Source organism: Lissotriton vulgaris, chromosome 7, assembly GCF_964263255.1.
Source record: "Lissotriton vulgaris chromosome 7, aLisVul1.2, whole genome shotgun sequence".
Taxonomy (NCBI): domain Eukaryota; kingdom Metazoa; phylum Chordata; class Amphibia; order Caudata; family Salamandridae; genus Lissotriton; species Lissotriton vulgaris.
In genome coordinates this window covers 1255018635-1255041429 of record NC_141695.1, presented here as the reverse complement: position 1 = coordinate 1255041429, position 22795 = coordinate 1255018635, and the positions used below count along the sequence as shown (strand labels likewise).

The following is a 22795-nucleotide window of genomic DNA, read 5'->3' as shown; positions in this document are numbered from 1 at the left end:
CCTCCCTTTCTTGACCTGCGATCGAGGTTGACCCAGTGACATCGGAGGCAAAGAATGATGATGACGTTTCTCTCTAGCTTCAATGCCCTGGCTTAGGGTGGAGTGGCCACTCGTTTGTCACCTCATAACTGTAGCCTGCCTGTGCTGGGTGGATCACAGGCCTCTGTCCCCACAATCTCGTATGTGATGCGAATGGTTTTGCTCCACAGCCCTGGCCTGTGATCAGAAGGCGGCGCCTTCTCGCCCAGCAGCCTTTCCATATTAAAAGGGCATTATATCTGTTTTATCATAGTCTTGGCCTTGAATGGGTGGTGAGGGCGCTTGCCCAGAGATAACCTGTGATGGGTACGCCTCTGTTATTACGATCGTGGCCTGTGCTGTTTTTTTTTGGAGGGGGGGGGGGGGGGGGGGGTCGCTGTTTTGTGTTAATTTCAGGTGCAGGGGTCTCCTTTTTGATCCACTGAGTTCTGTGCGCTGCTGTCTTTGGCTCTGCTAGTGGGATAATCAGTGCATGATATACTCTGGGTTGCAGTCTTGGCCTGCGACCTGATTGGGTTGATGATGTGTACCACTCTTTCTCCGGTGTTATCTCAACACTTATCTTTCCTCCCCAGAAGCAGAACACGGATATGCCTCCATGATGCCTTATTATCGGAAAAGTAGCTTGGACCAGAGCAGGCGTCCAAGATCGCCCAAGACCCCAGACACCGTAAGGTAAGTGACAGAGCAGTGTGTTGTCCACAGTGGAAAAACAATCACTAGTGGAGTGCACTTAATACATGCTCTATAGTTGCTCTCCTAGGCAACATTTGCCCTTTACCAGTAGTCTGTCATCCTCTCTGGCTAAACTTCCTGTTAGCCTCGTTTCCCAAATGGCTCACCCTTCCTTGCCAAAACTGGGTAATCTTCCAGAAACAGCAAAGAAAGTAAAAAAACTGGGATTTCAAGTAGATAGCAAGCTGACATATGGTGACCAATTAAGACCGTCGTCTCTTCTACCTGCTACACTACAAAATAATAAAGAACATTCTTCCATATCTTCCTGAGACCTCAAGGATGACTTCAGGTACTCCAGAATACAGCAGCACATATGCTACTGGATATCCCTACGTTTCATCAGCCAGAGAAGCTTTGCGCAAGCTCCACTGGTTGCTGGTTAGCCATAGAATTACTTTCAAGACACTCTGTACTACCCACAATGTGCTCTATGGCACAGACCCAAAACCCCTCAACAGAGTTTCATCTAGTATCGCCCAACCAGACAACTGTGCTCGCTTAGTGACAAGAATGTATTTGTTCCTAATTTTAGGCGTGCTTCTTGGGGCGCAAGAAGTTTTATTCGGAATGCATCTAAGATGTGGAATGCCCTTCTGACAAACATTAAATCAATTTCAGACATGGCTTTTTAACTATTAAGGAAGGACCTATCGGTTTCAGTTCTCAGCATTGCTGAAGCAGCACCAAGACATCTCGGGGTATACGAGCGCTTTACAAATCACTTTAGCATAGCATAACATTACTTTCTCACCAGGCTCCTGTTACAACTATTGCTGGTCATTCTTCTTCTGCGAACCCCAAACCCTATCAGACTGCTTTTCTTTGTCTCTCTCTCCTGGCATCATCTCCCTCTTTTTGTCAAAACTGTCTATTGGATCTTACACATATCCAGTAATAACAATAAATGCATTAGTGTCCCCTCAATATCTCACATCGAGGCCAGTGGGTTTCACAGTGTTCAACGGTTGAGAAAACCATGTTGACAGCCGCAGCCTATGCAGGTAAGAGTGTGGGGTGGGGGGGGGGTCAGCAGGGGACGACGAGGGAGAATAAAAAAGAAAGATAAACATACCTTGTGCTCACCGCATTGCGGACTCAGCAATTGCATAGTAAGTGTTTTTCTTTTTTTTTAAAATTTCATCCTCCCTCGTCGTCCTACCCCGCCCCACCACTCTTACCTGCACCTTCCGCGACTTATATGTTGAAACTTTACAGGTGCAAATGGATAGAAATTACCAGCATGTTCAACCACAGTGATCAAAGTGTTTTCCCCGTAATCCCCCCCCCCGAACCCTTTCAAACAATGCAAAGAAAAAAGAAACAAAACAGAAAATGTAATTGTAGAAAGAAAATAGTGTATGTATGAGATTACACAGTTGACTTGCGCGAATGGTGGTTATTGGGTGAAACTTTGTAGGAGAGATGGAAGAAGTGGAGGGGCAACTGATGCCCAGGCTTATGGAGTTACAGCCTTGCACCCTCAGCATTGAAAGAGGCCGAGTGCTCTTGCCAATGGTAGACCTTTGGTGAGATATGACACAAGGAGCATGTGTAAATTTGAAGTTTTTAAAATAGTCTCGAAAGATGTCTGCCATTCATTCCATTGTGAGGGCTTGCCAATCAATCAATCAGTCCACTTGTAAAACGCGCTACTCACCCGTGAGGGTCTCAGGGCACTGGGGGGGCAGGGGGGGGGGAGGTGCCGCTACCGCTCGAAGCAGTACAAAAGGGGGTGGTGATGGACGGAGCATCTGAATCAATCAAACACTCACACCCAGTCAAAATATCTGGGTTTTATCCATCACCGTTCTTTAGCCCACTCTGCCACCCCAGTTCAGACATGGCTATATGCAAATCAGTCTGACCCTGTGACTCATGGGAACAGTCCAGCCCGAACTGCCGGCTGAAGACGGCTGGAATGCCAGAAACCGGTCCTCGGAAGCTTGTTTCCGAACCAGGGAAGACATGGCTTGGCAGTTCGGGCTGGACTGTTCCCATGAGGCTCAGGGTCAGACTGATTTTGCATATAGCCATGTCTGAACTGGGGTGGCAGAGTGGGCTAAAGAACGGTGATGGATTAAACCCAGATCTTTTGACTGGGTGTGAGTGTTTGATTGATTCAGATGCTCCCTCCATCACCACCCCCTTTTGTACCGCTTTTGGCCGCCATAAGTGTGGCAGGGTATGCTCAGACGTGAGTCCCTTGCTTACTTTGCCACTGGATTCAAGCAAGCCGGGCTGAAGACGGCTGGAATGCCAGAAACCGGTCCTCGGAAGCTTGTTTCCGAACCAGGGAAGACATGGCTTGGCAGTTCGGGCTGGACTGTTCCCATGAGGCACAGGGTCAGACTGATTTGCATATAGCCATGTCTGAACTGGGGTGGCAGAGTGGGCTAAAGAACGGTGATGGATTAAACCCAGATCTTTTGACTGGGTGTGAGTGTTTGATTGTTCAGATGCTCCGTCCATCACCACCCCCTTTTGTACCGCTACTGCTCAAAGAGCCAGGTCTTGAGGTGTTTTCTGAATGTGAGGTGGTCCTGGGTCAGACGTAGGTGGGCGGGAGTTCCACGTCTTGGCCGCCAGCTAGGAGAATGATCTTGCTCCAGCGGTGGTTCTGCGGATTCGTGGGAAGGTGGCGAGGGCGAGGCTAGCAGAGCGGAGTTTGCGAGTTGGAGTGTAGGACGTGAGGTGGTTGTTGAGGTATTCGGGGCCTATGGTGTGGAGCGCTTTGTGTGCGTGGGTGAGGAGCCTGAACGTCCTCCTTTTGATGACCGGGAGCCAGTGCAGGTCTCTCAGGTGGGCTGATATGTGACTGTGGCGGGGGATGTCAAGGATGAGTCGTGCGGATGCGTTCTGTATGCGTTGTAGTCTTTTCTGGAGTTTGATTGTGGATCCTGTGTATAGGGCGTTCCCGTAGTCAAGTCGGCTGGTGACGAGGGCCTGGGTGACTGTCTTTCTAATTTCGGTAGGGATCCATCGGAAGATCTTACGGAGCATGCGCAGGGTGTTGAAGCATGAAGATGAGATGGAGTTGACTTGCTTGGTCATCGTGAGAGAGGAGTCCAGGATGAATCCCAGGTTGCGTGCGTGGTCAGTGGGTGTCTGTGCGGTGCCTAGTTCTGCGGGCCACCAGGAGTCGTCCCAGACGGATGGGGATGGTCGGACGATGAGGACCTCAGTCTTGTCTGAGTTTAGTTTCTGACGGCTGAGTTTCATCCATTCCGCGACGTTTTTCATTCCTTCCTGGAGGTTGAGTTTGGCTGTGGCTGGGTCTTTGGTGAGGGAGAGTATCAGCGGGGTGTCGTCGGCGTATGAGATGATGTTGAGGTTGTGTTTGTGTGCGATGGTGGCGAGGGGGCTCGTGTAGATATTGAAGAGGATTGGGCTGAGCAATGAGCCTTGGGGTACTCCGCAGATCTTGGTGGCTGCGGAGCGAAAGGGAGGGAGGCGGACTCACTGGGTTCTGTCTGAGAGAAGAGAGGTGATCCAGTCCAGGGCTTTGCCTTGGATCCTGGCGTTGTGGAGGCGGGTTATTAGGGTGCGATGGCAGACTGTATCAAAGGCGGCTGAAAGGTCTAGGAGAATGAGGGCGGTGGATTCTCCTTTGTCGAGTTGGGTCCTGATGTCGTCGGTGGCTGCGATGAGGGCGGTCTCGGTGCTGTGGTTGGCTCGAAATCCGGACTGGGATGGGTCGAGGGATCCATTGGCTTCGAGGAATGCAATCAGCTGTTTGACGATCTTCTCGATCACTTTTGCCGGGAAGGGAAGAAGAGAGATGGGGCGGAAGTTTGTGAGGTCTTTGGGGTCCGCTGTGGGTTTCTTCAGTAGGGCGTCACACCAGAGTCATGCATGCCATTGTGCCAGCAAAGGCGTGTCCTAATTCTTCCAGGTTGCACCCAGTGCCAAATTGGCTGTCCCCAGACATAACCAAGTTATCGCACTGTCACCTTTTGGGTTGACACTTCAGGGCAGCATCCCACAAAGCCAGCAATGCAAAATTCCGGGAGTCAGGAATTAATTTGTGCCAGGATTTCAGCCCACAACGGCTGGCTGGCAGGACAGTCCCACCGTATATGGCAAAAGTCAGCCTGCACCCTCTCTAGCAGAGATCAGAAGAGTTGGGAAATGTTTTTATCAGCTTGGTGGGATAGAGATGCCATTCATAGAGTAGATTATAGTGTGCCCATCTCATGCCTATAGAGTGGTTGCATTTCGAGATATCTCTGCAAATGTCCTCCACTTTGCTTCAGGGATTTCCTCCCTGAGGGTTCGCTCCCAGAAAGTTATGTATCGCGGTTGCAGGGTAAGACGTGTTGTAAGTAGTGAAGAGTATAGGAAGGAGCTGGTCCCTCTGGAGGGTCCCACTTTCCTAACAAATTGCTCAGTAAGAGTGATTTCTCTAGTGGCATATATTCTTACTTCTGGATGGAGTGCCCAGTGTCTTAGTTGTGTATAGTGGTAATGTTCGATGTCAAAGTTTAAAATTGCGCTGGCGGTGTTTGAACTTTAAAATATCCCAATTGTAAAAGAGATCAGAGTGTGTGAGGCATCCTCCCTCCATGCATCAAAAGGATCCGGTAGAAGAGCTGGCGAACATGCAGGGTTATAGTCTATTGGTGTATAAAGGGAGGGGAAGGTTGTCTATTCTGCTGTTTTTATTCACCTCAATCCACGATTTAAAGGTCGTTTTTTGCAGGGGTGTTCAAGTAGGCTTTAGGCAGGCAAATCGGTTTTGGTTTCTGCAATACATCCCATATGTCTCTTCCCACTATGGCCATGTCCAGCCAATTTTCATCTGACTCGCATCGATCATTCGGAGAGAACTCTGAGTTGAGTTGCTTTATAATAAACATTGAAAATCAGGAAGGGCTAACCCCCCTCCCCCCCCCCCGGAGACTTTAGGAAGTCCGAGCAGTTTAAAGGTAAGCAGGCTCTACAATTCTGCCTAATAAAGCGCTTGATTACTGTACTTGGAGTCGGGAGCAACTCCGTATTTAATGAAATGGGAAGAACTTTTAAAAGATATAGCACCCTGGGTAATTTAGTCATCTTTATTGCATGTATATGTCCTAACTAGAAGATATGCATAGGTGCCCATCGTTTAAGATTCAATTTCAGTTGTTGTAGCAATGGGAGATAGTTGGTTCAGTAGAAGTCAGACAAACTGGGGTAAGTTTGATGCCAAGATAAGTGGTGTCTTCTTTTAACCCACTGGAAGGGAGGGGTAGAGGCCACCAGGGCCTCAATGGCTGCATTGGGCATTGTCAGATTGAGTAGGAAGGACTTAGTCAGGTTAATTCTGAAGCCTGCTACTTCTTCACAGTTACGCAGATCATCCTGGAGTGCCACTAGGAACGAATGGGGTGAGGGGAACGTTAATAGCGTATTATCAGCAAATAAAGACATTTTGTGCTCTACTGAGCCAAAACGAAGGCCCATGATGGCTGCTGTCACCCGTATCTTAGCCTCCAAAGACTCAATACTGAGTGCAAAAAGGAGAGGGGGCGTATATGTGTCGTCCCCCTCCCCAGGTGAAACGGGTCTGAGCTCACCCCATTAACTAGCACTCAAGACTGTGGCGTTTTATAATTTGTTTGAATCATTGTTATGAATGGGTCACAGAAACCAAAGCTCCTCAACGTTTTTTAAGAGAAAGGGCCAGTCCACCTAGTCTAATGTCTTCTCAGCATCTAGACCTAAGAAGGCCACAGGAATTTGTTCATTGGTGGCTTTTTCAATTAGGTGGAATACCCTCCTGACGTCATCATGAATCTGCCTACCCTTATTGAAGCCAGGCTGATCTGGCTGGATCAAATCTGGCATCATGTCTAGCCTAGAGGCCAAACTATTTGAGTCGATCTTGGCATCCAGTTTGAGCAGGACGATGGGCCTTAAGAGCTACATGAATGGGGATCTTTACCCGGTTTTGGAATACCGGTCACCAGTGCTCCGCTCATCGAGGTAGTTACAATACCTACCTCTGCTATGTCATTAAACAACGAGGTCAGGTGTGAGTATGTATGTATGTATGTATGTGTGTTCTTATATAGCGCTCGATTTTACCCTTGGGCATCTCGGCGCTTGCCTTGGGAACCCGTCCTGGTTTTTCCCTGTGAGATCACCCGTGCTGGGCATCCCCAAGGTGAAAGCCAGGCATCCCGCCGCGGGGGGGCCGTTGTGGAGATTAAGCAAGCTTGTCGCCCAGAGCTGCATAGTGTGAACTCGTGCTTAGAGTGGGCACCGAGGCGAGAATTATCGAGTCCGTGGACAATTGGGTTCAGGACCCTGCCGCGTCGGGAATCGAACCCTGATCCCGGGTCTGACCTCAGCTTCAGGGTATGCCTCCTCTAACCAGTGAGCCACACTTCTCCACAGACTGAGTCTGTGACAGAGCTGAATTTCTTATAATATTGGGCTGTGAGGCAGTCCGGCCCTGGTGATTTTTGAAGTTTCAAATAGAAGATGCCTGTCTGGGCCACTTCTGCACTAATCGGTTCTCACAGCATCTCGTTTTGCAAGGAAATCCCCTGCGGGAGGTCTAGCTTATTGAGATAGTCACGTTGGGTGTGGGTGTTGACTTGTTCAGCCTTGCATAGTTTTTCATAGAACTTGCAAAATATCTGAGCTTTCTCTGTATCTGCTCACTCTAGGAATCCCGAATCTCACATGATATCATCTATATAGTCCTTTTCCCCCTTGACCCGGAGCTGTCGAGCCAAGTTTGAACCCACCTTATTACTCTGCTCATAGGACATGCGTTTGAGGCGTAATAAAGTGAGTTCTGCCCTATTAATATAGATCACGTCTAGTTTCTCCAGTAATCCTGTGGCTTTGGGCTGTAATATTAGTGTCGGTGAAGCTTTGTGAGCCTGTTTGAGCTATAGTAGCTCCTTTTCGAGTGCTAGGCGCTATTTTGCTCTGTTTGTTGAGTGTTGATATCATTGCAATACACTTGCCACGTACAACCGCCTTGACTGTATCCCAGTTGTTGGGGGTATTAGCGTTGCAGGGGTTGTTTAATTGAAAGAATTCTCTAATAGCTTTCCGTAGGTCGTACCTGAAGAAGCAATCTCTCGTAAGGGAACTGGGGAAGAACCAGTGGCAATGCCTTGGTGGCGGGTCACCCCAAACCAAAGTCATCGACATTGGAACATGGTTAGATATGGAAATGGGGTGGATAGCTGCTGCCTGCAGGTCTTGTCGAAGGATCTGGCTAAGAAAGCACGTTATCTAACCATGAATGCGTTTGGTGTGTGAGAGAAAAGAAGGTATATTTATGTGAACTGGGATGAAGTGTCCTCCAGGCATCCACCAGCCCCTTGTCCTGAATTGGCTGTTTAAGTGCTTTGGGGAAGTCACACCATTCTGCTTAGACAAGGCTGAGAATTTATATATCATGTGGTATGCAGTATGTTTAGTCTTCATCCCGCTTGAGAAGTCTCCTCTAGTGCCACAACATTGTGACTCTGGTCATGAAGATATTTCCACAATTTGTGGCGCTTAGCTAGGGAATTTAGGCCCTGAATGTTTCATCAGAGCATGGAGATCACCATGGTGTAGTCAGATCAAGTAGTTTCTTTAAATGCCACCCTGTCGGATTTACCACATACTCATCACACCACACCCCGCAGCCCACCCACCTTCGACGCTCTTGTCATCAGTATCTGCTCCCATCCCCAACTCTAGCGAGGTAGAAAAATGCCCTCTATGCACCCTGAAGAGAAAAGAATCACAACATAACAAGTGGGACAACTGGTCCCAAATTGCAAACATCATGCAAGTAGAAATATATCATGACATACAAGTAGGTAAAAAAAGTGAATGCCACTTTGATGCAGCACATTTTAGTTAAGGCATTATGCAATCCTGAGTCAGTAAACCTGAATAGATCGGCTCCCGTTTCAGGCTGGTCATCGGGTCAAAGTTCAGCAGTCCCCTTCCATCCAACAAGAAGAAATACAGGGGGTTGTTCCCCAAATACACCAAGTATGGTTCAAGACCCTTAGAGCCCGCTAACCATCAGTAACGCTCCAGAACTTTCTCTTTCAGGGAGGCAGACCCAAAGATCGAAACGAAAACTCCCAAAAGATCAGCACTTCTTAAGTTGGCGAGAGCGCTGCTGTGTGAGCCAATGGCTTGCACTGTGGGATTCGTTAGCTTTGCCATTGGATGTCCCTGGATCTTCCCCAGCTAGCGGGGCCTCCGTAGTTGGTATCGCCAGGAGAGTCATTGCCTCCACCAATTCCGTCACATGGTGTGATTTGTGTCACTATTCAAAAGCCAGACCAAACGGGTAGGCCCAGAGATATTTTATATGTTCTTGTCTCAGTTTCTGTCATTGGACAGAATTGCTGATATCAGGCTAAAGTTGCGGGTGGAATATTCTGGAAGAGAGAATGTGGCCCCTTGGAATGTGACCGATTCCGTCCTTTGGGTGCCTGGCGGATGACTTCTTTTAATTTGAAGGAGTGTAGTTTGGCCAGTATATCTCTTGGGCATCACTTTTCACCCAGCTGTGAGCCCACTCAATGGATCCTATATATCTTGACTTTCAATGTTGAAATTCTGAAAATAACCCTGTGACAAAGACTTCCAGGTCAGGGCCTTCGGTCCCATCTACCAGATCTCAAACTCTTTTGTTTTCGCGTCATGATCTTTTTTTGAGATCTTCACACATTTCAAAAGGAATGTCTTCTGAAGCTGTGAACTGAGGGATTGGGTGAGTTTCAGTTTCATTTAGGAAGAACTGACACAGCAGTGAAATAAAGCAGCCTCTACCCTGTGGATACCTTTGTAGATCAGTGCAGCTATGTAATCAATGCTCACATTTGTAATGCATTCTGGGAAGAGGTGTGGTGCAGCCGCCAGGGCGGCTGACTCCGGAACACGGGGGCTCACGGTTTGATCGAAGGTGGCAGGTTAGCTCAGCACCATGTGACTCTGGGCAATAGCTCGCTTAATCTTCCAGACGGCCCCCAGCGCCGGGACACCTCTCCGGAGGTAGCTGTGCGTGTTTACAAATGCTGGTATTTAATTTTCATTTCATTTTATTCTGGTCCATTGAGCTGTCTCATACAACATGGGTAAGAAGTCCCTGATATACTCAATGTAGAAGATCCATGTGAAATCAACTCTCTTCCCTTTGTGTGACCCGTTTTCTCAGGGTGGCGTCAGTGTAGTTGAGGTTTACTCATCTATGTGCCTCATCATTGTGCCTATCTCACACCCCCCCCCTCAACCCACTGCCAAAACTTGCAGCAAATTAGCAGTTCTATTCCTAAATACCTCTGTGGTGGATGCGAGCTGTTATTAGGTATTAGGGGGGATGTGATGTTCTAGACGTTTTGTTTTGCTGCTTTGTGCACTAGATTAGATCACCTTGACTCATAATTATTCCCTTGTTTTGCAGGTCTGTTCACAATGAGCTGGAGAAGCACAGGTGAGAGAGTTTGTGGGAGACTGGGATATCCATGAGTGTTTGGATCTGTGGTGCCGAGATGAATGTTCTCTGAATTACTGTGGTAAAGAGACCACATTGCTCTACTTTACCATTGCAGTAGGAGAGTGATGCATGTGTGCTCTGCAGTCATTTGGGTGGTGAGCGGTCCCCTCATGCTTAGCAGGCAGTTCCCGCAAGTGTCTGGGAGTGGAGGTTCCTGTATGCAGTTGTTTTCTATAATGTGCATTTTGGTTTGCTTTTGGATCTTGCTGCCTTTCTCTAAGGTGTTGTACTTTTGTCTCTATTCTTCTTGTATCCTCAGTCTGAGTCTTAGTTTGGGAAGCTGCTGTTCTTGACACACATGTTGGTCTCCCTGGCCCCTGGAATCATTATGTTTCTTGCCACATGTAGTCTGTCTCAGCTGGTGGTCCTGTTGTCCCTGGTTCTTGCTTTGTGCCTTCAATCATTGCGGTAGACCCAGGCATCGAAGTGGAGCTTGCTGCATGAAGTCTGTCTCACAGTTGATATTTTGATCTCTTACATTTCGAGGCCTGTAGAGTTACTCCCCATGAAACAGATTTTCTGTTCTCCTTGCAATTCTTCCCACATCATTGGGGAATGGGAATTCTTCTTGTCTGCATTGTGACTGTGTGTGACCTTGTTCTTCACCCCTTCTGTCCTGCAGGAGAGCTCAGCTCCGGCGCTGCCTGGAGCAGCTCAAGCAGCAAGTCCCAATGAACAGCGAAACTTCGCGCCACACTACTCTCAGCCTCCTACACAAGGCGCGCATGCACATCAAGGTGAGCTGTGGAGAGTTCTAGACCCTATGACTCATTAGTTACTGGTATGTAATGCAGCATTGAGGAGGGTTTTCACTCAAAACAGCTAATCACAAAGTAGCTGCTGAGCCACAGTTCAGTGAAAACTGCTGCTGCACTGATGAGGTAAGGGTTATGGACCTGTGTCAAAGCAGAACAAAATGATTCTAAGCAAGCATAAGATAGACACTTCGGGTAGGCATAATACAAAATAAAATGCTTGTTCGTGTTCATATAGAGTATGGTGGAGAATAGGATCCTTGAATCATTAACGTAGTTCCTGTGTAGAATACTAGTTGATATCATAACTTGCTGGACATATAGGCACATTTGTCTATAGTTCTCAAAAGTTTTAAACTGTGCGCAAATTTAGTCTGTTTGATGTTAGGTTCTGTAAGATTCCCACATTTCTGTCAAATACAGCATCTGAGAAAAGCAAATCTTGGATATTTGTGTATGAGATGCTACAAAACATCTTCAGTTGAACACAGCCCAGATGTTTCCTTGCATTACCTACTCTTGTACCACAGCTGTTCTGTACCTCACTTTTATCTGCTTGTGATGGGGTTTCGCTTGTGAGCAACGCATCTTGTGGGCCGGAGGAGACTATCTCCTTTCTTAGTCACTCTGGGAAGTTGTTATTATAGCTCTGACTCACAGGACAACCTCCCCTCTTTGAATATACACACCAGTCTCTAAGGTGTCCCATCCTCACTCTCCTTTCCTCCTGTAAATAATCCAGATCTATATGTCCTTAATTGTATAAAAAGCTTCGAAAATGTTTATTTAGAAAGAAACCTGTTAGAGGCTGCAGCCTCATTGGTGTTTAAGACTGCTGTGAATCAGCAATTATTTCCATTTGTTTGATCTCACAGGAAGATCTTTTACACCCCCCCCTACTTTAAGCTTTTAGTCCTTGACGGTTTAGGTGGGTAGACAAATTGCCATTGGTACCCAAATTGAAAGGGTCCTGCCTACCCGTTTGAGAATAGTTATCAAAACAGGGGTTGACCCAATATAGTCAAAGGACCTGGGTATTCAGTAGTATAGAAAACAGTTGGTCCTCGACATATATTTAAAACATAGAACAAGTTATTGCATTCGGTTGAGTTAATTTTCTTCAAAACCAAGACTGAATCTGTATTGTTAGTTCAATAGTGTTAGACGGGGACCGGGAGGGTCGGCCGAGGACAAGGGGAGAGGCCTCCGGTGACGGCCGTCTCCAGCGATCGTACAGACAAGTAACTTCCCCCCCACAGATGGACACCACACAAGGATAAGGTTAACGTTCTTTATAGGCAATTCTTGAAGTACGGTAGTACGGTACAATGAGATCAGGACACAAGGATCCTCTCAATTCTAGTCTCTGCAAGGGAAAGGGGTAGCAGGACAGTCTTTGTTACCAATCTGGTACTGCGATGAGACGATGGTAGCTCACAAACCTCGAGCTCGGCGTTCGAGAAGGACGGGCCGCGGCAGCGCCAGCAGGTCCCGAGGTGGTCGTAGATAGGAACGGGCCGCGGCAGCGCCAGCAGGTCCCGACGAGGATGAAGGTTGCAAGAAGGCCGCGGCAGCGCCAGCAGGTCCGACGAGGATGAAGGTTGCAGAAGACCGCGGCAGCGCCAGCAGGCAGGACGACAGTTCACAAGGCAGGGCTGCGGCAGCGCCAGCAGTCCGTCAAGGATGAGTTCTTCACGGTGTCTCTCGACTCCAGGATACAACTGCCTTCCTGCTCTGGAGCTGCCCCAGTTATAGGTCTGGCGCCCTTTGATGTCCGGACCCTCGCACTTGGAGGTCGGGAGGTCCGGGATGAGGGAGTCCAGACACCCAGCAGGGGGGTGGAGCCAGCGCCCGGGGAGGCTGGGGGCGATCGGCACCTGGCGGGGAGAGCCATCGACACTCCTTTCTCCCATTGACCTGCCAAGTGGTCCGTTCACCTCCTGGGTGGATGGTGGTGCCGGGATGTCGGGGCCTGGCCAGGCCCAGGGTTAGGGTCGAGCTGAGGCCACGCTGCCTCGTGGTGCAGTGTCCAAGATGGCGGCCGGGCCGGGCAATGGTGCTGACAGTGGCCCGGGCCAGTGATACAGAGATGTCCGGGAGCAGGAGTCCCGTAGGGGACGGTTTGCGGGTTGCTTCTGTGGGTAGCACCTGGAGAGCCGGTGTCCGGGCCCTGTCATGCGGGGAGGGAGCGAGCCCTTCATGTGGCCTGTCCAACATGCGTCCCCCCCAGCTGAAGGCGGGGAGAGTCACCCATCCTCTTGGGGACTTTCCTCATCGAGGCGGAAAAATGCGTGACAGGCCATCCGCGTTGGCGTGATCCTGGCCAGGTCGGTGCTCCACAGTGAAGTCCATCCCCTGCAGGGAGATGGACCATCGCAATAGTTTGGGATTTTCCCCCCGCATCTGCATTAGCCATTGCAGGGGGCGATGATCTGTTTGCACCCGAAAGTGGGTACCGAAGAGGTAGGGCCGGAGCTTCTTGAGGGCCCACACTACTGCGAAGGCCTCCCTCTCGATGGTGCTCCAGCGTTGTTCTCGGGCCAGTAGGCGTCTGCTGATGAAGGCCACTGGTTGGTCAACTCCATCGGGGTTCAGCTGGGAGAGGACGGCCCCAATGCCATGGTCGGAGGCATCAGTCTGGACGATGAACTCCCGGCTGTAGTCGGGAGCCTGGAGCACCGGGGCGGTGCACATGGCGGCCTTCAGCTTTTCGAAGGCCGCTTGACAGTCTGGAGTCCAGTTGACCATTTTTGGGTGCTTCTTGGATGTGAGCTCTGTGAGGGGCCCCACAATGCTGCCATAGTCCTTCACAAACCGCCGGTAGTATCCAGTGAGCCCCAAGAAGGCTCGGACCTCGGTTTGCATTACGGGGGGCTGCCAGGACTGGATGGCAGCGATCTTGAGCTGGAGGGGGGCCACCAGACCGCTTCCCACTTGGTGTCCGAGGTAGGTCACGGACCCCTGGCCAATCTGGCATTTGCTGGCCTTGATTGTGAGGCCGGCCCGTTGGAGGGCCTGCAGGACCTCTCGGAGGTGGCGGAGGTGGTCTGACCAGTGGCGGCTGTATACCGCGATATCGTCCAGGTAGGCGGCGCTGAACTCTTCAAGGCCCGCCAATACCTGGTTCACCAGTCGTTGAAAAGTGGCTGGAGCGTTTTTCATGCCGAATGGCATCACTTTGAAATGGTAGTGTCCATCCGGGGTGGAGAAAGCGGATCGTTCTTGGGCCCTGGGGGTGAGGCCGATCTGCCAGTAGCCCGCTGTCAGGTCGAAGATGCTGAGGTAGCGGGCAGCCCCCATGCGGTCGACCAGTTCATCTGCTCGGGGAATGGGGTGAGCGTCGGTTCGGGTGACAGTGTTCAGGCCCCGATAGTCGACGCAGAATCGGAGCTCCGGGGTGGTGCCTGGGGCGGCAGCTTTGGGGACCAGCACGACTGGGCTGGCCCAGGGGCTGTCCGAGGGCTCGATGACTCCGAGTGTGAGCATTTTTGATACTTCTTCCTGGATGCAGGCGCGTACCCGATCTGGTACGCGGTACGCGGTACGCCCGGTGTCGGATAGGGGGACTGTCCCCAGTGTCCACGTCGTGCAAGCACCAGGGGGTGACCCCGGGGGTGAGGGAAAAGAGGGTCGCAAATTGCAGCAGGAGGGCCCGACAGTCTTGGCGCTGCTCCGGGGTCAGGGCATCGGAGAGTCGGACCCCGTCCACTGAACCATCTTTCTCACGGGTCCTCAGTAGGTCAGGGAGGGGCTCGGAGTCTTCTTCCGCTCCACTGTCTGTAGCCATCAGTAGGCTGAGCTCCGAGCGCACAAAGTGGGGTTTGAGTCTGTTGGCGTGGAGGACCCGGAGGGGGTTCCGGGGAGATTCCATGTCGATGAGATAGGTGACGGGGCTCTTGCGCTCGACCACCTTGAAGGGCCCCGTCCATTTGTCCTGCAAGGCACAAGGTTCGATGGGGGGCATCACCCATACTTGCTGGCCAGGTTCGAACTCGATGGAGGAGGCATTTTGATTGTACCATTTCTTCATGTCCTCCTGACTGGCCTCAAGATTGGCTTTGGCGATCTCTCTGAATCGTCTGGTCTGATTGCGGAGGGTCAGGAGGTACTTGTAGACGTCTGGAGGGGTTTGCAGGGGGGCCATCTCCCAACCTTCTTTGACTAGGCTGAGGGGCCCTCGGACGGGGTGTCCGTACAGGAGTTCGAAGGGGCTGAAGCCGAGGGACTTCTGGGGGACTTCTCGGTAGGCGAAGAGGAGGCACGGGAGTAGCACATCCCACTGGCGGCGTAGGGGCTCTTCCAACCCCATAATCATCCCCTTGAGTGTGCGGTTGAACCGCTCAACCAGTCCGTTTCCTTGCGGGTGATAGGGGGTTGTGAATCGGTAGGTGACCCCGCACTGCTGCCAGAGGGATTTCATATACTTTGAAATGAAGTTCGTGTCCCTGTCGCTGACGACTTCCCGGGGGAAGCCCACTCGGGAGAAGATCCCCATTAAGGCTCGGCCGATCACTGGTGCTGTTACAGTTCGAAGGGGAACGGCCTCGGGATAGCGGGTGGCGTGGTCCACCAGGACCAGGATGAATCGATGCCCTTCTGCTGTTCGGGGGTCCAGGGGCCCCACAATGTCTATTCCCACCTTTTCGAACGGGGTGGTAACCACAGGGAATGGTTGCAGGGGTGCCTTGAGTTTGCGGCCGCTCTTCCCGCTGGCCTGGCAAGTGGGGCAGGACCGGCAGTGGTTGAGGACGTCATTTCTCATTTTTGGCCAGTAAAAGTGGGTCACCAGGCGGTTGTAAGTTTTGTCCTGTCCCAAGTGTCCAGCCAGGGGGACATCGTGTGCCAAATTCAACAGGAAGTCTCTAAAGCGGAGGGGCACCACCAATACTCGACCGGCTCCCAACTCCGCGATTCTTTGTTTGCTGTACAACAGGTCATTGTCCCAATAGATCCAGTGGGCCCCGGCGGTATCTCCCGCGCTCTGGGCGACGGCCTGCTGTCGCAGTCCCTCGAGGGAGGGACAGGTCTTTTGCTCTTGACGGAATTGTTCCTGGGTGGGTCCCCCCTCTTGACGCCACTGAGCCAGATCTGGAAGGTCTTGGGGCTGAGCGAGCCCTTCTTGGGTTTGTTCCGGGGGGTCGGTATGGTCGGCGTCTCCCACTGGAGCGATCGGGGGAGGAGGTGCTGGCCATTCGGGTTCTTCAGGTCTGGGGATGGTGCGGGCGGCCATGGACCGGGTGGTTACGCATGCCCAGTCCGGGAGGCCCAACATCCCCAGGTGCTCTCTTCTTTCCACGGCGGCCCACGGGGAACTCTCGAGATCGTTCCCCAGGAGACAGTCCACGGGGGCATCATCGCGGACAGTCACTTTCAACATGCCGGATACTCCTCCCCATTCGAAGGGGACGCAGGCCATCCGACACAGGCTCTCAGAATTGTCGGCTGAACGGACGGGGAAGAGGACGTTCGGCAGGATTTGTTCTGGGGTCACCAGGTGACAGCGGACGGCCGTCACACTGGCCCCCGTGTCACGCAGGGCTTCAGCCTTGCGCCCATTTATGTTCACCCACTGGCTGTATTTTCTGGTGTTGGCGGGTAGGGGAGCCCGCGGGATCATGTCTCTTCCCCCTAGGCACGCCAGGACCATGGCGGCCGGTTCCCACTCTGGTTGCTCCTGTTCGTATTCCTCATGCTCTTCGGTGACTTGCTCTTCTCCTAGGGCGGCGGCAGCTACCTGGCGTGGCCCGGGAGTCTGGTTCTTTGGGCAGTTCGGGTCACTGGCGTAGCGGCCGACTCGCTGGCATCGGTGACAAGTGACATTGGCTCGGAACCCCGGGCGCATCGGGGGGTTACCCCGGCTGGCCGGGGGCGGGGTGTTGGTAGCGGGAGCGGCCGGGACGGCGTCTCTGCCCCGGCCCTGGCCTCCTCCTCGAGGACGGTGATGACCTTGGTTGTTTCTATTCTGTTCGTTTGGCCCACTCCGGCCCACTCGGGTGCTCTCCCATCGGTCAGCCTCGGCGGCGAGCTGCCGTGGATCAGTCAATTTACTGTCGAGGAGGTGCTGCCTGAGCTCGACGAATGAGGTTGAGGAGCTGTTCGTAGGTCGTTACGTGGCTTCCCTTGATCCATCCCTCGAAGGCTCGGCTGAAATAGTTCACATATTCCACCCAAGTTGTACCCGGGATTCGGGTGCAGTCGCGGAACCTCTGGCGGTACATTTCGGGTGTAAGCCCATATCGAGTGAGGAGGGCGGCCTTCATGTGGTCATAGGACGTCATTTGATGGTCCGGGAGCTGTAGCAGGGCAATGCGGCCTTCATTGACGAACCTCCCCCATAGACCGGCTCCCCAGTCACTTCGATCGATCCGGTGGGAGGTCATGGCGATCTCGTAGGCCTTGAACCACTGTTGTATGTCGTCGTTTCGGAAATATTCTCGGACGACATCTTTGGGGATGTGGACCTTTGGTTCTGTAGCTCCTGGGGTGCGTGGTTGCTCGGGCACCCCCAGGTCTTTGTTCTGCCTCCGTAGTTCTATCTCTGCTAGCTTGCGCTCGTGTTCGTATGCCAGTCTTTTTTCTTCGAGCTCTCTTTGTCTTTGCTTTTCTTCCCGCTGTTCTCGGGGCCGTAAGTGTTCTAGGTTCATTTTTTGTTCCGCTAGTTTTAGTTCTCCGTCCAACTTGAGCCGTGCCAACTCTAATTCGTGCAGTCTGCTTTTTTCTCGTTCTTGGATCTCTTCCCGGGAGAGACCCGCTCTCCTTTCTTCGGACGGAGCGGTGCTCGTCTCCGGTGTTTCGATGTTTTGGTCCCGGGGTCCGGCGGCATTTGCTTCTGCCCACGATTCTAGGGCGTGTTTAAAGTCATCTTTTGTGCTCAGACCGGTGGTAGCAATGCCCAGTTCCATACAAAATTGTTTTAATTCTCGATGGCTGTACTCCTCCAGTTTTTCCATTTGGAATTTCTCTGTAGATCTGCTCTCTTTGGTCGACATTGTGGTTTAGTCGTGGGGTGAGTTACTTCTGTACGATTACGCGTTGGTTCGGATCGCGCCGCTGGCCACCAATGTTAGACGGGGACCGGGAGGGTCGGCCGAGGACAAGGGGAGAGGCCTCCGGTGAGGGCCGTCTCCAGCGATCGTACAGACAAGTAACTTCCCCCCCACAGATGGACACCACACAAGGATAAGGTTAACGTTCTTTATAGGCAATTCTTGAAGTACGGTAGTACGGTACAATGAGATCAGGACACAAGGATCCTCTCAATTCTAGTCTCTGCAAGGGAAAGGGGTAGCGGGACAGTCTTTGTTACCAATCTGGTACTGCGATGAGACGATGGTAGCTCACAATCCTCGAGCTCGGCGTTCGAGAAGGACGGGCCGCGGCAGCGCCAGCAGGTCCTGAGGTGGTCGTAGATAGGAACGGGCCGCGGCAGCGCCAGCAGGTCCCGACGAGGATGAAGGTTGCAAGAAGGCCGCGGCAGCGCCAGCAGGTCCGACGAGGATGAAGGTTGCAGAAGGCCGCGGCAGCGCCAGCAGTCCGTCAAGGATGAGTTCTTCACGGTGTCTCTCGACTCCAGGATACAACTGCCTTCCTGCTCTGGAGCTGCCCCAGTTATAGGTCTGGCGCCCTTTGATGTCTGGACCCTCGCACTTGGAGGTCGGGAGGTCCGGGATGAGGGAGTCCAGACACCCAGCAGGGGGGTGGAGCCAGCGCCCGGGGAGGCTGGGGGCGATCGGCACCTGGCGGGGGAGAGCCATCGACACTCCTTTCTCCCATTGACCTGCCAAGTGGTCCGTTCACCTCCTGGGTGGATGGTGGTGCCGGGATGTCGGGGCCTGGCCAGGCCCAGGGTTAGGGTTAGGGTCGAGCTGAGGCCACGCGGCCTCGTGGTGCAGTGTCCAAGATGGCGGCCGGGCCGGGCAATGGTGCTGACAGTGGCCCGGGCCAGTGATACAGAGATGTCCGGGAGCAGGAGTCCCGTAGGGGACGGTTTGCGGGTTGCTTCTGTGGGTAGCACCTGGAGAGCCGGTGTCCGGGCCCTGTCATGCGGGGAGGGAGCGAGCCCTTCATGTGGCCTGTCCAACAAATAGGTAATACTAGCCCTCATTGACAAGATATCATACAGTAGACACCAACAAACCATTAGAACTGGGAAAAGTCCAATCAGATTGGCATGTTTAATGTACAGTAAAACAAAGTTTTAAATTCCACGGATCTTTATACATATATTTACACTAATACTAGACCAAAGTATATTTCTACAATAAAAGAAGAACGTGCACAGAGAAAGATTAAAGAGTGTGCTCAAGTGAATGATCAAGAGGATCAGAGAAACATTGTGTAGGTCATTTATATACAAGAAAAACGATGAGCCTGCCCTAGAAAATGCTTGTAAAAAATGTACTTCTTTTTTACTAGCTTATGTACTATATACAGTTCCGTAGTCCTTAATTCGCACAGTTGGCAAAAGGGGATTTGGAATTGGGGCAGGGGGCAGGGGTCAGCAGGTGCAGGCTCCCACAGGGAAATGTCGTCGACGTTTCGACCCAACCATAAAACGGGTGGCTCAATTCCTCAACAACGGGTCTTCATCAGGACGGAATTGGGAAAAGGGGGGGGTGTAGGGGGACACACAATTCTTTCAGAGTGCACGTAGGTTAAAAACCATTGTCATTGGGCACCCTTTTGTGGTGCATCAACCTCAGTGCGACGTTTGGTCCGTTAACGCGGAGGGGAGTTTGCAAGCCGCGCGGTACGCTCGTGTAGCGGATTCATTTCTCGGTGCTGTATACAGCGATTTTGGCTTTTTGACTTCTGACTTCCAAACATCCCCGAACGAACACGGTGGTAATAACCTGTGAACTACTTATTTTCGAGTGCGGACCAAACGTCGCACTGAGGTTGATGCACCACAAAAGGGTGCCCAATGACAATGGTTTTTAACCTACGTGCACTCTGAAAGAATTGTGTGTCCCCCTACACCCCCCCCATTTCCCAATTCCGTCCTGATGAAGACCCGTTGTTGAGGAATTGAGCCACCCGTTTTATGGTTGGGTCGAAACGTCGACGACATTTCCCTGTGGGAGCCTGCACCTGCTGACCCCTGCCCCCTGCCCCAATTCCAAATCCCCTTTTGCCAACTGTGCGAATTAAAGACTACGGAACTGTATATAGTACACAAGCTAGTAAAAAAGAAGTACATTTTTTACAAGCATTTTCTAGGGCAGGCTCATCGTTTTTCTTGTATATAAATGACCTACACTATGTTTCTCTGATCCTCTTGATCATTCACTTGAGCACACTCTTTAATCTTTCTCTGTGCACGTTCTTCTTTTATTGTAGAAATATACTTTGGTCTAGTATTAGTGTAAATATATGTATAAAGATCCGTGGAATTTAAAACTTTGTTTTACTGTACATTAAACATGCCAATCTGATTGGACTTTTCCCAGTTCTAATGGTTTGTTGGTGTCTACTGTATGATATCTTGTCAATGAGGGCTAGTATTACCTATTGAACTAACAATACAGATTCAGTCTTGGTTTTGAAGAAAATTAACTCAACCGAATGCAATAACTTGTTCTATGTTTTAAATATATGTCGAGGACCAACTGTTTTCTATACTACCCGTTTGAGAAGACCTTTCGATTGCAATTGGCCATTCTCTTTCTCACTGAAACTATCATTTCAATTATCTTGAGGCTGTTCATCTTTCCTCTTGCCTTTATCCATTGCAAGGAACGGTGGTCAGTTTGCACTGCGACATTGGTTTGAGAAAGACGAAGAAGAGAATTCTGCATTGCCCAAATTTGTGCTAAACATAACATTTCTGATAGAAGTACCAATTTCCTAATTAAATAGTAAGCAATTGGATGTTCTTTAACTTAATCGGTTGCTTTAGATAGAAAAGTATTTTTTGGATGCCTGTTCAAGGGCTTCACCTGATGGGGCTAGCTTGTAGCTTATCCAAGACAGTGCATACGTTTTTCAGTCTTGAATTCGTGGGCATAGGTATCCTTCCCTGCTTTTTGCTGTGTTTTTATCATTATTTAACTATGGCCTAATAGCCCTTAGTGGCTGCAGGTCCTAATAGCATTACTTAGAAAACGGAAGACTCAGATTTACGGTACCCTTGCTTCTCTAAGCACTTAATCTTAGTGGTGATTTCCCTAGCTTCTCCAGATACTTTCTGGATGTCCTTACCTGTGCATCACATTCTCCTCCTGTACTATATGGAAATCACTGGACAAATTTACTCACTCATTAGGTTGGTTGGTCATGATAAATGTTGCTCCTTCTCTCTTGAATGTTATATATTATTTTTTTAATCTTTGTTCTGGCTGGAGCAACCACAGGGCTCCCCTTTCCTTTAAAATTCTTTGACCCTCCCACCCGCCAGCTCATAGTGCAATCCACTGTTCTCTCCCGCTTAGATTATGCTAGCTCCTTGCTGTTAGGAGCAAACCAGGCAGAGATTAGAAGAATGCAGCGGGTGCAAAATGCGGCACATAGAATCTTGGTAGGCCTCCCCCCGCTTTCATCCAGTGGCGAGTACCTTGAATAAACTCCATTGGTTGCCAGTGACTAAGCAGATCCAATTCAAGACTCTTTGCTTATCATTTAAAATCTTAAAACTTGAGACTCCACCCATGATCTGTCCATTACTTACCCTTTATGTTCCCCCACGAGCCTTGCGGTCGGAAGGCAGGAACCTGGTAGCTGTTCCGCGTGTGAAACGCTCTAGGATGGGCGGATGTTCCTTCCGTTTCATGGCTGGTAAATTATGGAACGCCTTGCGGTCCCGGCTACGTGGATTAAACGATCTGCTGACATTCAGGAAAGCCATCAAGACTTACCTTTTTCCCCTAGATTAGATCCTAGAGTCTGTTATATTAGGGTCTGCCGTGCTGTATTGGGGCAGTCGCCATCCTTGTTATTTTAGTAAGCGTCTGGACGCCCCTTAGCTGGGGCAGCTGAGCGCTATATAAAAATTAGTAACATGACATAACATTGTGCAGTCTTCTCCATTCTGCCTCCTACATGTGTCTGCAGTTTAACTTATTGTTTTTTTTTCAATTTGTGTTTTTAATTTCATTTTGGTAAAATGACCTTTTTGCGCTTTTTCTTTTATGATGGGTGATTCAAGCGTCACCAGCTACGGCTATGGACCTACTTCTGCAGATGCAGCCTCATTGCGCCACTATTAACACCACACTGTATTTGCTACAGTACCAAAAATGGCTACACTCATATCCCCCGCCTCATACCCTGTTGGCCAAGTAACGCCTGCCATTCCTCACGTTTTGCACATAAATATTTTTCAAAGTAGCAACCATCTGGGATTTATGTTCCCTTTTTGACAAACATTATACAAAGTAAGACCCAATATATGATATTGGGATTCTTGTAGCATTTTGGTGGTGGAAAGAGATGTATTTATTTTAAGCACACTAGCTATATACTACAGGAAGGTATAACAGAAATATTTAAAATACTTACCCGTATTGACCGGTGCAGAATCCTCCCCACCACCTTTCAAAATGGCCTCTGCTTCATAATATTTGAAATCAAATAGGAATTGCTGACCCACTAATTACATTCTTCACATCCTAGTACCTCTACTGGGAATGACCATAAGTATACATTTTCTTACATTGTTATTGTTTCCACAAAGTAATTGCTTTGAAATTTGTTTTAATGTCCATAGTAAGTTGAGCTGTGTAGCCCTTCTCTTTGTCTTTGGCTGCATCGCATTATGACG

At 50.4% G+C, this 22795-nt stretch overlaps 1 protein-coding gene across 2 annotated transcripts in view; it reads left to right on the top strand.

Annotated features, from left to right (window-relative positions):
- MXD3 (MAX dimerization protein 3) overlaps positions 1 to 22795 on the top strand; it is a 39270-nt gene that overhangs the window by 1231 nt on the left and 15244 nt on the right. For both annotated transcript variants that reach the window (XM_086931785.1, XM_086931786.1), the window contains exons 2-4: positions 615 to 714; positions 10190 to 10219; positions 10905 to 11019. In XM_086931785.1, the coding sequence (XP_086787911.1) occupies positions 615 to 714; positions 10190 to 10219; positions 10905 to 11019 (245 nt within the window). The remainder of the gene's footprint in view (positions 1 to 614; positions 715 to 10189; positions 10220 to 10904; positions 11020 to 22795) is intronic.